Below are 12645 nucleotides of genomic sequence, written 5' to 3' on the forward strand. Positions count from 1 at the left end.
ATCGGGCATTATCGCTTCCCTGGGAGGACAGGCAGAGACCTCTGTCACAACGCCATCGTCGAATGATGTCGGATGCATCGAACGATGGGGGACATCGCGGTGACTCGTCGCTTCGTATTCTGCGGAGGATCTGGAGTGGTTCTTCAATTAGCAGTCAAGACCCGCTAGTTAGGAAAGTTGGACCGGCCTGCAGAGACCGTTGATTCGTCCCGCCAATAAAAGGAATGCGATCGCACTGATCCTGGTCGAGGATGGGGCGTTTACCTAGCGCAGCTGGCAGCTGTTGAACGTGCAGACTGCAGACTCCCGCGGAACCTCCAACCTTAGAGCCCGGCGCTTTGCCTCTTCCCCTCTTCCTCTTCATCTCCCTCCTCCATCCCCTGCACATCACTACCGCACAGCTGGGTTCTCCACAATCGCTCAACAGCAATACTCACTCTCTGACAATTGCTCGATATCATGGTTCGACGGGCGCTCGTCCTGGTTCCTCGACTACCCGCCATTTGCCTGCGCTGAGCAAACCGCCTCTGCCTTGCGATAACATCCCACCACGCCACCATTTATTTAATTTAAAAAGTCTCGTCCGACGGCTCGGTATCGATCGAAGTGGAAAAGGGACCGAGAGCTGATTCTTCACCCCTCGGGGTCCTGCATTTATCTTAGCGGCGCTACGTCTCATCGAGCCTCGATTGATTGACATCACCACGCCGTTCACAAGTCCAGCCCTCACGAGTGTACTTTATAGATCTGGGACAGTTTATAGAAGTATCGATTACACTCACGGCACCGGTGGAAGCGTGTCAACGTCGAAGGGCTCCAAGCCCGTCTATCCCCTACTCATAATCGACATCAATCATCGCAGGCCGATGGTTAGTTCGCTGTCGAGATATCCCGTTTCCATACCCTATCGGTGGGCTTCATCGCCATGGGCCGTTATCCGCTAAAGTCCTACGTTGCTCCCTCAAAGATATTCTTCTATACTTGGTTCTGGGGCGCGCACATTGCCATATTTGCATACGGATGGTTTGTCTCCGAGGAAGGTGTGCTGAGCAATCGCTGACTGCCTCAGGTACTACCAAGCAAGTAGCAAGCCTTTGGCACCGCTGAATGCACTTTCCTATTCAGTTTGGATCTCGCGAGGCGCCGGCCTGGTACTGACGGTCGATGGAACACTTATCCTGTTACCGATGTGCAGGAATATTGTCAAATTTCTTCGCCCCAAGCTACGATGGCTACCGCTCGACGAGAACATATGGTTTCATCGCCAGGTGGCCTATGCGACTCTCGTATTTACCATTCTCCACACTGCTGGTCACTACGTCAAGTGAGTCAATCCTAAATAGATAGGAAAGCCATCTGACGTTCTGCAGTTTTTACAATATCGAGAAAAAGCAGCTGCGACCCGAGACAGCTTTACAAATACACTATACTCAAGCCGGCGGAGTCACTGGGCACGTAATGCTGTTTTGCATGATGCTCATGTATACGACATCCCATCACCGGATTCGCCAACAGTCGTTTGAGACCTTCTGGTACACGCATCACCTGTTCATCCCATTCCTGCTGGCTCTCTATACCCATGCAACAGGTTGTTTTGTTAGGGATAGCGCGGAGCCATACTCACCTTTTGCTGGAGAACAGTTCTGGAACCATTGCCTCGGATACCATGGCTGGAGATGGGAGCTTGTGGCGGGGTTCTTCTACTTGTGCGAACGTCTATGGCGCGAGATCCGAGCACTACGTGAAACGGAGATTGTCAAAGTCATCCGCCATCCATACGGCAAGTCATTCCTTCCATTACCCATGTACATTATACTAACGACCGCAGACGCAATGGAAATCCAGTTCCGCAAACCAAGCTTCAAGTACAAAGCCGGACAGTGGCTCTTCATCCAAGTCCCCGAAGTCTCAAACACCCAATGGCACCCCTTCACCATCACCTCCTGCCCCTTCGACGAATACGTCAGCATCCACGTCCGACAAGTCGGCGACTTCACCCGCGCCCTCGGTGACGCCCTCGGATGCGGTCCCGCACAAGCCCGCGACCTCGAAGGCCTCGACCCCATGGGCATGTACGAAGTCGCGCTGCAGAACGGCCAACAAATGCCCAAGCTCCGCGTCGACGGCCCCTACGGCGCGCCCGCAGAAGACGTCTTCGAGAACGAAATCGCCGTCCTCATCGGCACAGGCATCGGCGTGACGCCGTGGGCCTCCATCCTCAAAAACATCTGGCATCTCCGCGCCTCCCCAAACCCACCCCGGCGTCTCCGCCGTGTCGAATTCATCTGGGTCTGCAAGGACACGACCTCATTCGAGTGGTTCCAAGCCCTCCTTTCGTCCCTGGAAGCCCAGTCCGCTTCCGACGCCGCCTACGAGGGGATCTCCGAGTTCCTGCGCATCCACATCTACCTCACACAGCGCCTCGACCAGGATACAACCGCCAACATCTACCTCAACTCCGTCGGCCGCGAACTCGACCCGCTCACCGAACTCAAGAGCAGGACCAACTTCGGTCGCCCGGACTTCAAGCGGCTGTTCACGGCCATGCGGAACGGGCTGCAGGATCAATCCTACATGCGCGGATTGCACACGCACTCGAAGACAGAGATCGGTGTGTACTTCTGTGGTCCGAATGTTGCCGCCCGCCAGATCAAAGCTGCTGCGTCGTCTGCGTCAACGAGCGAGGTCAGGTTCAAGTTCTGGAAGGAACACTTCTGAACTTGGCGCTGTCTATCTACCTGACTTAATGAGCCGATACTATTTAGAAGCCCTATACATGCAAGTGGCCACCAAACCACTAACCCTATTCATATTGTGCCATCCATCTGTTCTCGATATCCCGTGACGAGTTACGACTTCCCTTGGTCCGTTCCTGCATCGCATCCCTGTATTTGTCGCATGATGCCTGCATATCTTATACTCTGTATTCTATTTTGAGATCAGTACATAGCCAGCCTTTCTTGCCAGCCTTATCTAGATTTCACATTGTGCGCAAAATTTTAATCGAATCGAATAAAGGATAATGCCTAGAGTCGGTCCCACGAATGATAAATATCGTGCAGTCAACGTTTCTTCGAAAATAATGTCCTGCCGCTATATTACATCTGCATCTCCTCGTCCTCGCTCCCGTCCTTATCATCAGGCATAGAGATAGGCATATGCATCTCCAACGCACTCCGCTCCATCTTGAGCGCCATCTCATCCAGCTCGCGCTCAATATCGATATGGATCCTCAGCTCCTTCTCAACGAGGACATTATACACATGCCGCAGCTCATGGAAGTTCATTCCCTTGCCGCCGTTGTCACCGTGCTGCTCAGCAACGACGTCCTCGCGCAAATGAGTGAACGCCAACATGAGGATATCCTTTGACCACGGACACGCACGCATCGCGCGGTAGAAGACGTTCTTTGCGCGCGTGATTTCGCGCCGCGAGATCTCGAAGAGGATGTACAGTTTCCAGAGGGATATGCTGGTGCGTCCGGAGGAGGAGGATGTGGAGGGATAAGAAGAGCTCTGGTTTTGGTCGCCGATGGCCTTTTCGAAAGCTGCTCGGACGGAGTGCAACGTCGAGCCGGCGTATGTGGGGCGGTTGAGCTCGGTGTGGATGGAGAAGAGGTGGGATGTTATTGGAATTGGGGCGGACTGGGACGAGGATGGAGAGGTGGCTGTGGCGGTGATATCGCGCATGATATCGCGTACACGCTCTTCAATGCGGAAGCGGGATTCGTTCCAGGCAAAGAGGGAGAGGGTGATTGTATTGTGGGGAAATGCGGTAATGCTTTCGTTTAGGATGCTGCGGATGGCGGATGGTTTGTAGAGGGTACTTGTGCGGAGGTGGTAGTAGAGGAGTTTTGCGCGGGATTGGTGAAGGAGTTCGGTTGTGTATGAGACGAAAGTCTTTGTTGCGTCTGAGTTGGGATTTGGGAGGGCGGAGAGTCTGTTAATTGTGGAGGTGTATGCTTCGAGGGACGCATTCAGATCTTGTCCGTGAGTCAGGTATGTAAGAATGGCCTGGCAGCTGGTGCAGGCTTTGATGATGCTGGGTTTACGGTTCGCGATTGCGCTTTCTTGGGTTCCCAATAAATACTATACTAGTTAGTTTTTGCGAGATGCAGGGTAAGGAACGTGTTACGTACGTTACGTATCTTCAGCAGATTCGCCGCGCTGAACTGGGGTTCAATTGACGTATCAGGAAATGCTTGAAGGTCGATGTGGTTCTGCGGCATGGAAACGAGGAGATGGGCCGCATGAGTTGTATTCCGAGCCTCCAAGAGTTCCCAAATCCAGGTGTGCCATAGAAGAACACAGTCAACCCTTTGCTCAGTGGACAAAGATTTGCTCATCGAAATAGATGTTGCCCATACATGATCACCAGCTGTGTAATTGCTGGCTCGCCGCTCCATGAGTGCATACGCATTATACAGCCGAAGGCAGGAGGACCTCTTCTTGAGAAGTGATTTAGCATACTTCTTAGCCTCTTTAGCGTTGCAGGCGAATTCAACCGCGACGGTAAACTCGGCCAAATCTTCATTCGACATGTCCGCATCGACCAGTAGCCTGAGTGTCCTTCGGACCCAGTCGCGAACAACAATGCCTGCTGGGGTGGAGGTTGCTTTAAGCCAAGTATTGAAAGACGAGAACCACGCCGCAGGGTCCGCAAAATAGCTGTCATAGTCGTGAACAAAGTATTGGTGGGGAAATATGGTTGGTAAGATTCCGGACTCTGACGTGGTGCCTGCCGTTGAAAGCCAGTCATCTAGGTTCCCATACGAGGCAGCTGATATCTCATTTCGCAGGAAGCTGTCACCCATCCAATGCCCGGTTGTGTTATAATTGTTGACATTGATGATGGGCGGCAGTTGACTGAAGTAAAGAAAACTATCGACGAGCTCAGGTGTTGAATTGGGTAGCGCAGCCAGAGGAAGAAATCGTTTGAGGTCACTTGCAAGGACCACACGGTACGGATCATCTTCTGGTTGATCCAAGCTCCGAGCCGGAAGCTGAGCGTTGAACATACGTTCTCTCTCACAAGCCGTCCAAGACACGAATATAGACTTTGAGTTGAGTTGGCACTGCGGCTCGAAGGTTTTCGGGTCGAACAAGGCCGCCTTGCTATTCTTCCAGCCCTTTGATCCGAGCTCACCAATCCGCGCGGCCTCCGCGTCCCAGAAATCGGTAAATGCTGAAAGCACTTCATCCGTAACCGGGCTGTCGAAATCTTGCGGTCGGTAGAATGTGAGTTCTAGGATGCCCTGCCAAAGGCCAGTCGCCTGCTCCATGTATCCCGCTTCACGTAGAAATAGTGTTAGACGGAGAAATAGGTATATTTGCACACGAGCCCTCTCGGGGCTATCGGGCGAGGCCATGTTGAGACGCAGACACTCAACAAATGTTGCGAGGCACCGTTCGTGTGTGAAATTGAGAAACTCGGTTTGGCAAAAATCAAGATATTTCATCCACAGGCTGATGTATTGAGGATTGGCCTTCAGAGTAGCATGCCACTGTGCCAGCACCTTTTTCGTGTCCCAGAGGTTCGTGCCTTCGTTTAACAGTCCGATAAGTAGGCGATCTCGGCCGGGGCCCTGGCCAACTTTCTTCAATGCTTTTTCATACAGGGAGATTTTGATATCAGCTAGACTGTGCTGCTCGGCGCTTGTCAAGGAGCTAGATTTTCCCCCTGAGCCTCTAAGGACAGTTTCTTGGTGATCAATGAGCCGTAGCCACGCATCGATATCAGTAGGTCGCTCTGTAACGCCCCGAGATAGTTCCACGTTTCGTTGTTTGATATCCCAGTCCGGGTCTTGTCGCGCAGCTTCCCCGCCACTCAGCTCGGAATCTGTCACCTGTTCCAGGTCGCTAGGCAGATCTTCGTCCGGCTTTAGCTTGCCGTGAATCGACCGATATCCATACTTCTCATCCTCTCCATCTGATCCCGCAAATGCCTCGACGTCTTTCTGTCGACGGGAGTCTGACAAAGGGACAAAATCCTCGGACGACGCGATCGGATCATTTGTGGACGATGTCGGTCGGACTCGGAGCAGCCTCGGCTGCGATTTCTCGGACTTGGATAATAACCTCTTCGACCTGCTCTTCGAGGAGTCGGTGCGAGTCGTTTCAGACCTCACGACGATCTCATTCTCCCCAATTGTTTCCCGATCGATTCTATAGTTCGAGGGAAGCCCTAATACGCGGCCCCGGCCAATGCGGTAATAGTGAGGGACGCTATAGCGATGTATCGTCCCGTATATCAGCGTGTACTTGTCTCCTTTGCGGTCAACCACATAGATATCAGACGAGTCTCCTATTGTCTCCCTCACACTATTCCTCGAAGGCGGCGTAGGCTCGCGCAGGTGGCCCTTATCGCGACGACTGGGTTCCTTTCGCGGACGACGAGAGTCCCTGCGATCGCTTCTACGGTCTCTTGACCGCGACCGGTGGCGATGATGACTATCATGTTTCGAGCGATATTTCGACCGATGCCTGGATCTGTCCTCGGACTCGACTCGTTCGCGGCTGGGGAGCTCCGGGGGGCGATCGTTATCGGGCGGAGCTGGTCGGGGCTTGAAGCTGGCGAATCGCGGGATGGCTTTCTTTTCCTGCAACGAAGTTATTAAAGGAAAGGGCAAACGTAGTTTCTTGTGGTCTCACCTGCGAGCCAGACGAAGCCATGCTCCTGGACTTGAGGCATTGTTGACGTAGGTTGCAGAGCAGAGGGAGAGCTGGAGCGAGCCTGGAAAAACTCCGCTCCCGCGTTCCGCCTTTCCCTTTTGGACTAAAAAAAAAGTTGCGGAGCTTTGAAGATTTCCGCCGCTGAAGCATTCCTCTCAACCCGCATCAAGTCGGTATCTCGCAATCGACGAATAGTCGAGGGATGGACACATTGCTCGATTCACAATAAGGATCTTGCCCCTCGAAAATGGCGTCGTCCCTCGCCGCGCAGCTGTCGCAAATCGCGGCCAACTCCACCAACCAATTGAACCTTAAAGCCCAGAGACTTGCGCATGGGCAATCTTTGATTTTCGACAAGCGAGTCGCCGGATCGCAGGACTTTGATACGATTTACGACATTTGTTATGATGGCTTCCGCGAAATATGCCAGTTGGATCCCCAATTCGCGCAGTTCGAGCGCTCGATCTTCAGCGAGCAGAGCAAGTCCCAGGACCGGACGGAGATGAACGTAGAACAGAACAGAGAGCTGGATTCGGTATTAGAGGCTTTTCTGGCACTCGTCGGTGGAAGACTACTTTTGAGCCCGGCTGTCAAGGCTGTGGAGTGGCTTGTTAGGCGCTTCCGGTACGCTCTTCTGCTTGAGCCCAACTTGTCTGCTGGCTAATGGACATAGGATACATGAATACAACACCGGATTCACAATCCTCACATTGTTACCATACTACTCGACCCCCCTTTTCCTGAACCTGCTTGCTATCCTCCCCGAAGACCTTCCTCAAGCCCTCAAGGTGCTTATTCCCTATAAACGAAGCGCAATCAACCCGGTGCGCGGGGCCCTCGTGCAAAACGCCATTTCGAATAAAGACCTTCTTACCACGCTCAATAACCATGTTCTCCAAGTTTGTCGGCAGCGAGCCCACCACCATGCGCTGCTTTCTCTCTGGGCGGGCTTGATCACGGAGGGTGTTGCGGGAAAATTGGACTCCTCCCGATCGGGTCGCCGAAATGTCGAGAAGCAGAACCACGACGATATCATACTTCAGACTCTCCCGGTCCTTAACGATGGATTGGGAATGAAGGACGTTTCGGAGCTTGTGATAGGCTGCTACATGGTTTGCGTTGTGCTCGCACAGAAGGCCGAGCTCCAAGACCGGGTTCTGGACGGGTTGATGGAAGCAGTTGCGGGATCATGGACTGAAGAGACATTGAGTTCCGGAATTATATGTATCGCGGTTCTGGCACAGCAAAAGCCTGAGGCTAGTTTGCCGAAGCGGGTGTTCAAGGCTCTGCTTCGTTTGGATGAACCGTTGAAGCAGCTGGCTGAAATTTCGGCAGAGTGTAAAACCTCGCAGCTACTTCTTGGTCTAGTAGCTGGCTGTGTTGAAAATTTGTCAAGCCAAAAGGATGCCTCACGTCTGGATCTAGTATCCCTAATGTTTGAGAGTCAGCTTTTGAATGACGCCGACACGGCAAAAGCCATGTCTTTAGTTCTCCAAGCCGGATGCAATGTTGATGGGACAATGACTTTGGATGCCCAGACGCATCTTGCGGATCTTGTCCAGCACTTTAGCCGGTCAGCTTCACTCCAGCCGATCTTCCAAAAGGTGATTGCGGAATCATCGTTCGATCTCAGCGTGTTAGAGCACAACTTGCAAACAGCTATCGAGTCTGTTCCTGTCACCAAGGCTATTGAAGACACTGAAATGGAAGACGCAGACAAGGAGGAAACGGCGGAAACGGCGACAGATGGCTACGCAACAGCCATTGAATCTTTGACGAAGGAGGGGCCATTCAAGACTTCTTTCCTTGTGGAGCGGTCTATTCCCGTATTTGATAAACTTGTCCAGGCTTTCGCACTATCTGCAGGTTCGCAGGACAGGGTCAATTCTTTTGTTGAGCTGCCTATTCTGAACAAAGCCAACGCTACAAAATCGCCCCAATTTCTTTCCTTCTTCATCAGAGTCTTCGCTGGCCCGTATCCTGCAGGCGTGAAGACCGCTGCTTTGAAAATTGTCTCCTCCGAGCTGAGTTCCAGTGCTTGGTACGGTCTTGACGTTCAAGCCGCGCTTCCTTTCATCCTTATTGCTTTGTCCGATCCTTCCGAACGAGTGCGCTCTGGAGCAGTCGATGCCTTTGCGATTATTGGCAAGGTGGCTGACAAGAAGAAGAAGTCCGGTGTCTGGGCTCGCGATTCTCTATATGGAAAGTCGACGAAGGACATTCCTTGGCTCTCTACTAGCGATTTTCAAAAGGTTTTGGAGCGAGCTGTACTTCCTGAACTGGAGGAGTGCCGGTCTGACAGTGAACACATTGGTCGAGCTCTTGAGAATGCTCTGCGAGGAGCAGCGTCCGATTCTGCTTCCGCGCTAAAAAAGCCCCTACGACTAGCCTTCTTCACGTTCCTCTGTTCACATGCTGTCCATCTTCCGCTCTATGCCCCCAAAGCCGGCTTGCTGAGTCTACTCAACCGGGTTGATAAGGCCGGTGGCACGACCCGCACCAAGGAGCTTGAGCCGGTGTTGAAGGCCTGGCGAAACCTCAGTGTCCTGGAGGTAACGGAGATCCACGAGCGGGAGCATATCTCCGTAACCGAGTTCGAAGACCAGGTACTGAAGACAATCACCGCGAAGGAGAAGGACTCGATCAGTCTACTTCTTTCCACCGTCAGCCCTTATTCAGCGTCCTTGCGAGCCTCTTTCGTTTCCGCTGTATTCAGCCGCATTGGTGAGATCTGGGGTAAAGTACCGGAGGATCGGCAAATTGCTGCTGCTCAGAAGGTCTTCGAGATCTCTATTGAAGACTCCGAATCCCCTCTTGTCGGTAGCTGCCGAGATCTCCTCCGTGGTGTGGAGCTCCCCGGCTCTGTCCTCCTTAACTTCCTACAACAAATTCCCGTTTCCATCACAGACGTCGATTCTTTGGCCCCTGCTCCGAAGCGCAGGCGGACCAGTCAGAACAACATGGTTGCCATGACCACCAAGGACGAGGCGAAGCTCAGCAAGCTGATGGACAAGATGACCTTTATCCTAGAGCTTGTGGATGGTTCCAACCCCGAAACTCATCCAGAACTCACTGAAGGCTTGTTCCAAACCCTGGCCGCTCTTCACCATTTCAAGTCTCAAATCCAGTCCGGCATGAGCTACCTTCTCAGCTTGACGCTTGGCGGTCTCCTTGCAATCGTCAACCGCTCCAGGGCAAACGCGAAGCCCCAGTTTGATACTTCTGTTGTCCGCGCTGACTTGGTTGTTGACTGCGTTCGTACTACGGAAAGCCCCCAGGTTCAGAACACGGCTCTTCTCCTAGTTGCTGGCCTGTCTGTCATTGCACCAGAGCTGGTTCTCCACAGTGTCATGCCTATTTTCACGTTCATGGGATCTAGTGTCTTGAGGAAGGACGACGATTACTCGGTTTCCGTTATTGATCAGACAATCGACCAGGTTGTTCCCGCTCTCATCCAGTCGCTACGACACCAGAAGCGCGATGTTGTGTCCGGAACATCAGAGCTCTTGCTCAGTTTTACTGCTGCTTTTGAGCACATTCCCTCTCATCGTCGCCTTCGCCTGTTCCATGCTTTGATTACCAAACTCGGAACGGAGGAGTTCTTGTTTGCCGTCCTGGCAATGCTCGCCAACCGTTACTCAATGGACAAGGCAGTTCTAGTCCTGATGACTGGGCTTGTCTCCGATGCTACTGCGCCAGTGGAACTGTCTACCTACAGCAAATTCCTCAACCTGGTGGCCGACGCGCTCAAGCCGAAGCCCACCATTTCCCAGGTTCTCCTCGGTATCGGAAGCGATGATGGCCGCGAGCCTCATAAGGTTGCTGTTGATCTCTTGCGCGCTCTGGCCTACCTCTTCAAGCACTCCTCGCTAAAGGTCAAGATTGCTAGAGCGCTTACCACGGAGACTGGAGACGCAGAGCGGATCCGCGCGCTGTTCTCCAAGATCCTTGAGCAAGTCCTGGCCATCGGCGAATCTATGCAGAACGTCAAGCCCGTTCACCAGGCTGCTGGTGATGTGCTCAGCGGCCTGTTCAGCACCCTTACAACAATCGACTTCCTTGATACGATCGAGGCTCTACTCAAGCGTCCTGATGATGCTCTTCGCCGGAAGGTCCTCAGCCTGCTTGCCGCCCGCCTGCAGCAGAGCCCTGAGCGAGACGGTGCCTCCCAGATGCGCATGCTTGAATTCCTGACTGTCCTCGTGGATATAGTGCAATCATCCTCCGACATTCTGCTCAAGCACGCTGCGGTGACTTGCATCGACCGCATTACAGAAAAGTACGGCAAGAAGGAGCCATCCATGGTTACATCCGCCGCGCAAGTTGTTGCCAGCGCAGCCTGTATTGGCCAGGAAGACGACCGCATCCGCATCAACGGCGTGCTGTGCCTAGCCTCCATGGTAGAGGTCCTTGGCCAGGCCATGATCCCTGCTCTCCCAGAAGTTCTCAGCCGCTCGCTTGCCCTGTTGGAGTTGAGTCTAGAGAACAACAAGGTCAATGCCAGACTTCATGATGCAATCTTCACTCTCTTCTCTGCCCTCTTCGTCCACCTCCCCTACATGGTCTCCGCCTCCCACCTCGACCGCCTACTCGTGCTCTCCTTCAAATCAGCCTCATCTGAAGAAGACCTCGACAATGACCAACGCCAAGAGGCGCTGCGCTTCATGGCCCGCAAGGTCGACATGGGGGTGGCATTTGCCTCCATTGACCGAAACTGGACGCAGGCTGTCTCGGCCGGACCTTCCGCTACCCGTGAGGTCCTGGAAGCCGTCAGCCTCAGCATCGAGAAGCACCCCAAGTCCGCGACAATGAAGAACTTGTCCGTTCTGACGACGATCCTCTTCCGGGTATTCGACCTCCGCCGAGAGCAGGCGCAGTCTCCTAAGTCGGCATTCGACACTTCCGACCTCGAGGAAATGGAAGACCTCGTTAACGACGTCACGATCAAGATGATCTACAAGCTTAACGACACAACCTTCCGTCCCATCTTCGCCAGGCTCGTCGATTGGGCCACTGGGCTCCCGAAGAAGGATACCCAGGGCGCCTTGGCGCGATTGACTACGCTCTACCGGTTCTTGCAGGTCTTCTTCGGTACTCTCCAGGTAAGACAATACTCACATCCACTCCTAACTGAGATCACACCCTAACAATCGTCCAGTCCATCGTCACCAGCTACGCCAGCTACATAATCGAAAGCGTCGTCTCCGTGCTCAGCACCGCCAGCCCCTCAAACCCCAACACGAAACCCCTCTGGCTCGCAACAATGCGCATGCTCCGCAGCGCGTTCGAGCACGACCAGGATGGTACCTACCCCCCTGCCCAAATCCAGACAAACAAAATGAAACGCTAACATGGTTCAGAATTCTGGCAATCCCCTTCGCACATCACCAAGATCTCCACGCCGCTAATCTCGCACCTCCGCCACGCCACCTCCACAGCAACCGCAACCCTCATCGCCACCGAAACAATCCCCACAATCACCGAGCTCGCCGTCGCCGCCGACTCAACAGACAACCATAAGGAACTCAACGCCGTCCTGATGCGCTTCCTGCGTCCGTCCGGCGCTTCCCTTTCAGGTAACGTGAGCAAGAAGAGCGCCCCCGGCGGCGATAACCCGCATACCAGGATCGCGGCGCTCAAGACCGAGCAGGCGCTCACTGAGCACCTTGGTGAAGACTGGCTTGCGCTGTTGCCGGAGATGCTGCCGTATATTAGTGAGCTTATGGAGGATGAGGATGAGGGGGTTGAGCGCGAGGTGCGGAAGTGGGTTAAGCAGATTGAGGGCGTGTTGGGGGAGAGGTTGGATGATATGTTGACTTAGCCTTCTTTCATCTTCTCCTCCTCCTTGCTCTTCTTGGCTGGTTGTTGCTGTGCTGTGCTTGGTTCGGGTGAACTGGGCGAGACGTTTTTGCTCGCTTTTGTTCAGGGCGTTTGGAGGTGTTGCATATACTATAGGTCGCGTCACCTGCTTCGT

General features: G+C 53.5%; 3 protein-coding genes across 3 annotated transcripts; 2 read left to right on the forward strand and 1 right to left on the reverse strand.

Moving 5' to 3' along the window:
- Positions 1–925: 925 nt before the first annotated feature.
- Positions 926–2718, forward strand: DSM5745_09513 (putative NADPH oxidase (NoxA); the record flags this gene model as incomplete). The annotated part of the gene is made up of 3 exons (XM_026751529.1): positions 926–1023; positions 1070–1324; positions 1371–2718. The coding sequence occupies 3 exons, from the start codon at positions 926–928 to the stop codon at positions 2716–2718; spliced, it is 1701 nt and encodes a 566-aa protein (XP_026599877.1).
- Positions 2719–3098: 380 nt separating this feature from the next.
- Positions 3099–6671, reverse strand: DSM5745_09514 (uncharacterized protein; the record flags this gene model as incomplete). Its single annotated transcript, XM_026751530.1, has 3 exons — positions 3099–4088; positions 4139–6598; positions 6651–6671. The coding sequence occupies 3 exons, from the start codon at positions 6669–6671 to the stop codon at positions 3099–3101; spliced, it is 3471 nt and encodes a 1156-aa protein (XP_026599878.1).
- Positions 6672–6918: 247 nt separating this feature from the next.
- utp10 (snoRNA-binding rRNA-processing protein UTP10) lies at positions 6919–12492 on the forward strand (the record flags this gene model as incomplete). The annotated part of the gene is made up of 4 exons (XM_026751531.1): positions 6919–7295; positions 7345–11773; positions 11830–11974; positions 12032–12492. The coding sequence occupies 4 exons, from the start codon at positions 6919–6921 to the stop codon at positions 12490–12492; spliced, it is 5412 nt and encodes a 1803-aa protein (XP_026599879.1).
- Positions 12493–12645: the final 153 nt, after the last annotated feature.

The sequence above is a fragment of the Aspergillus mulundensis genome (assembly GCF_003369625.1).
Source record: "Aspergillus mulundensis strain DSM 5745 chromosome Unknown scaffold_12, whole genome shotgun sequence".
In the NCBI taxonomy this organism is placed as follows: Eukaryota; Fungi; Ascomycota; class Eurotiomycetes; order Eurotiales; family Aspergillaceae; genus Aspergillus; species Aspergillus mulundensis.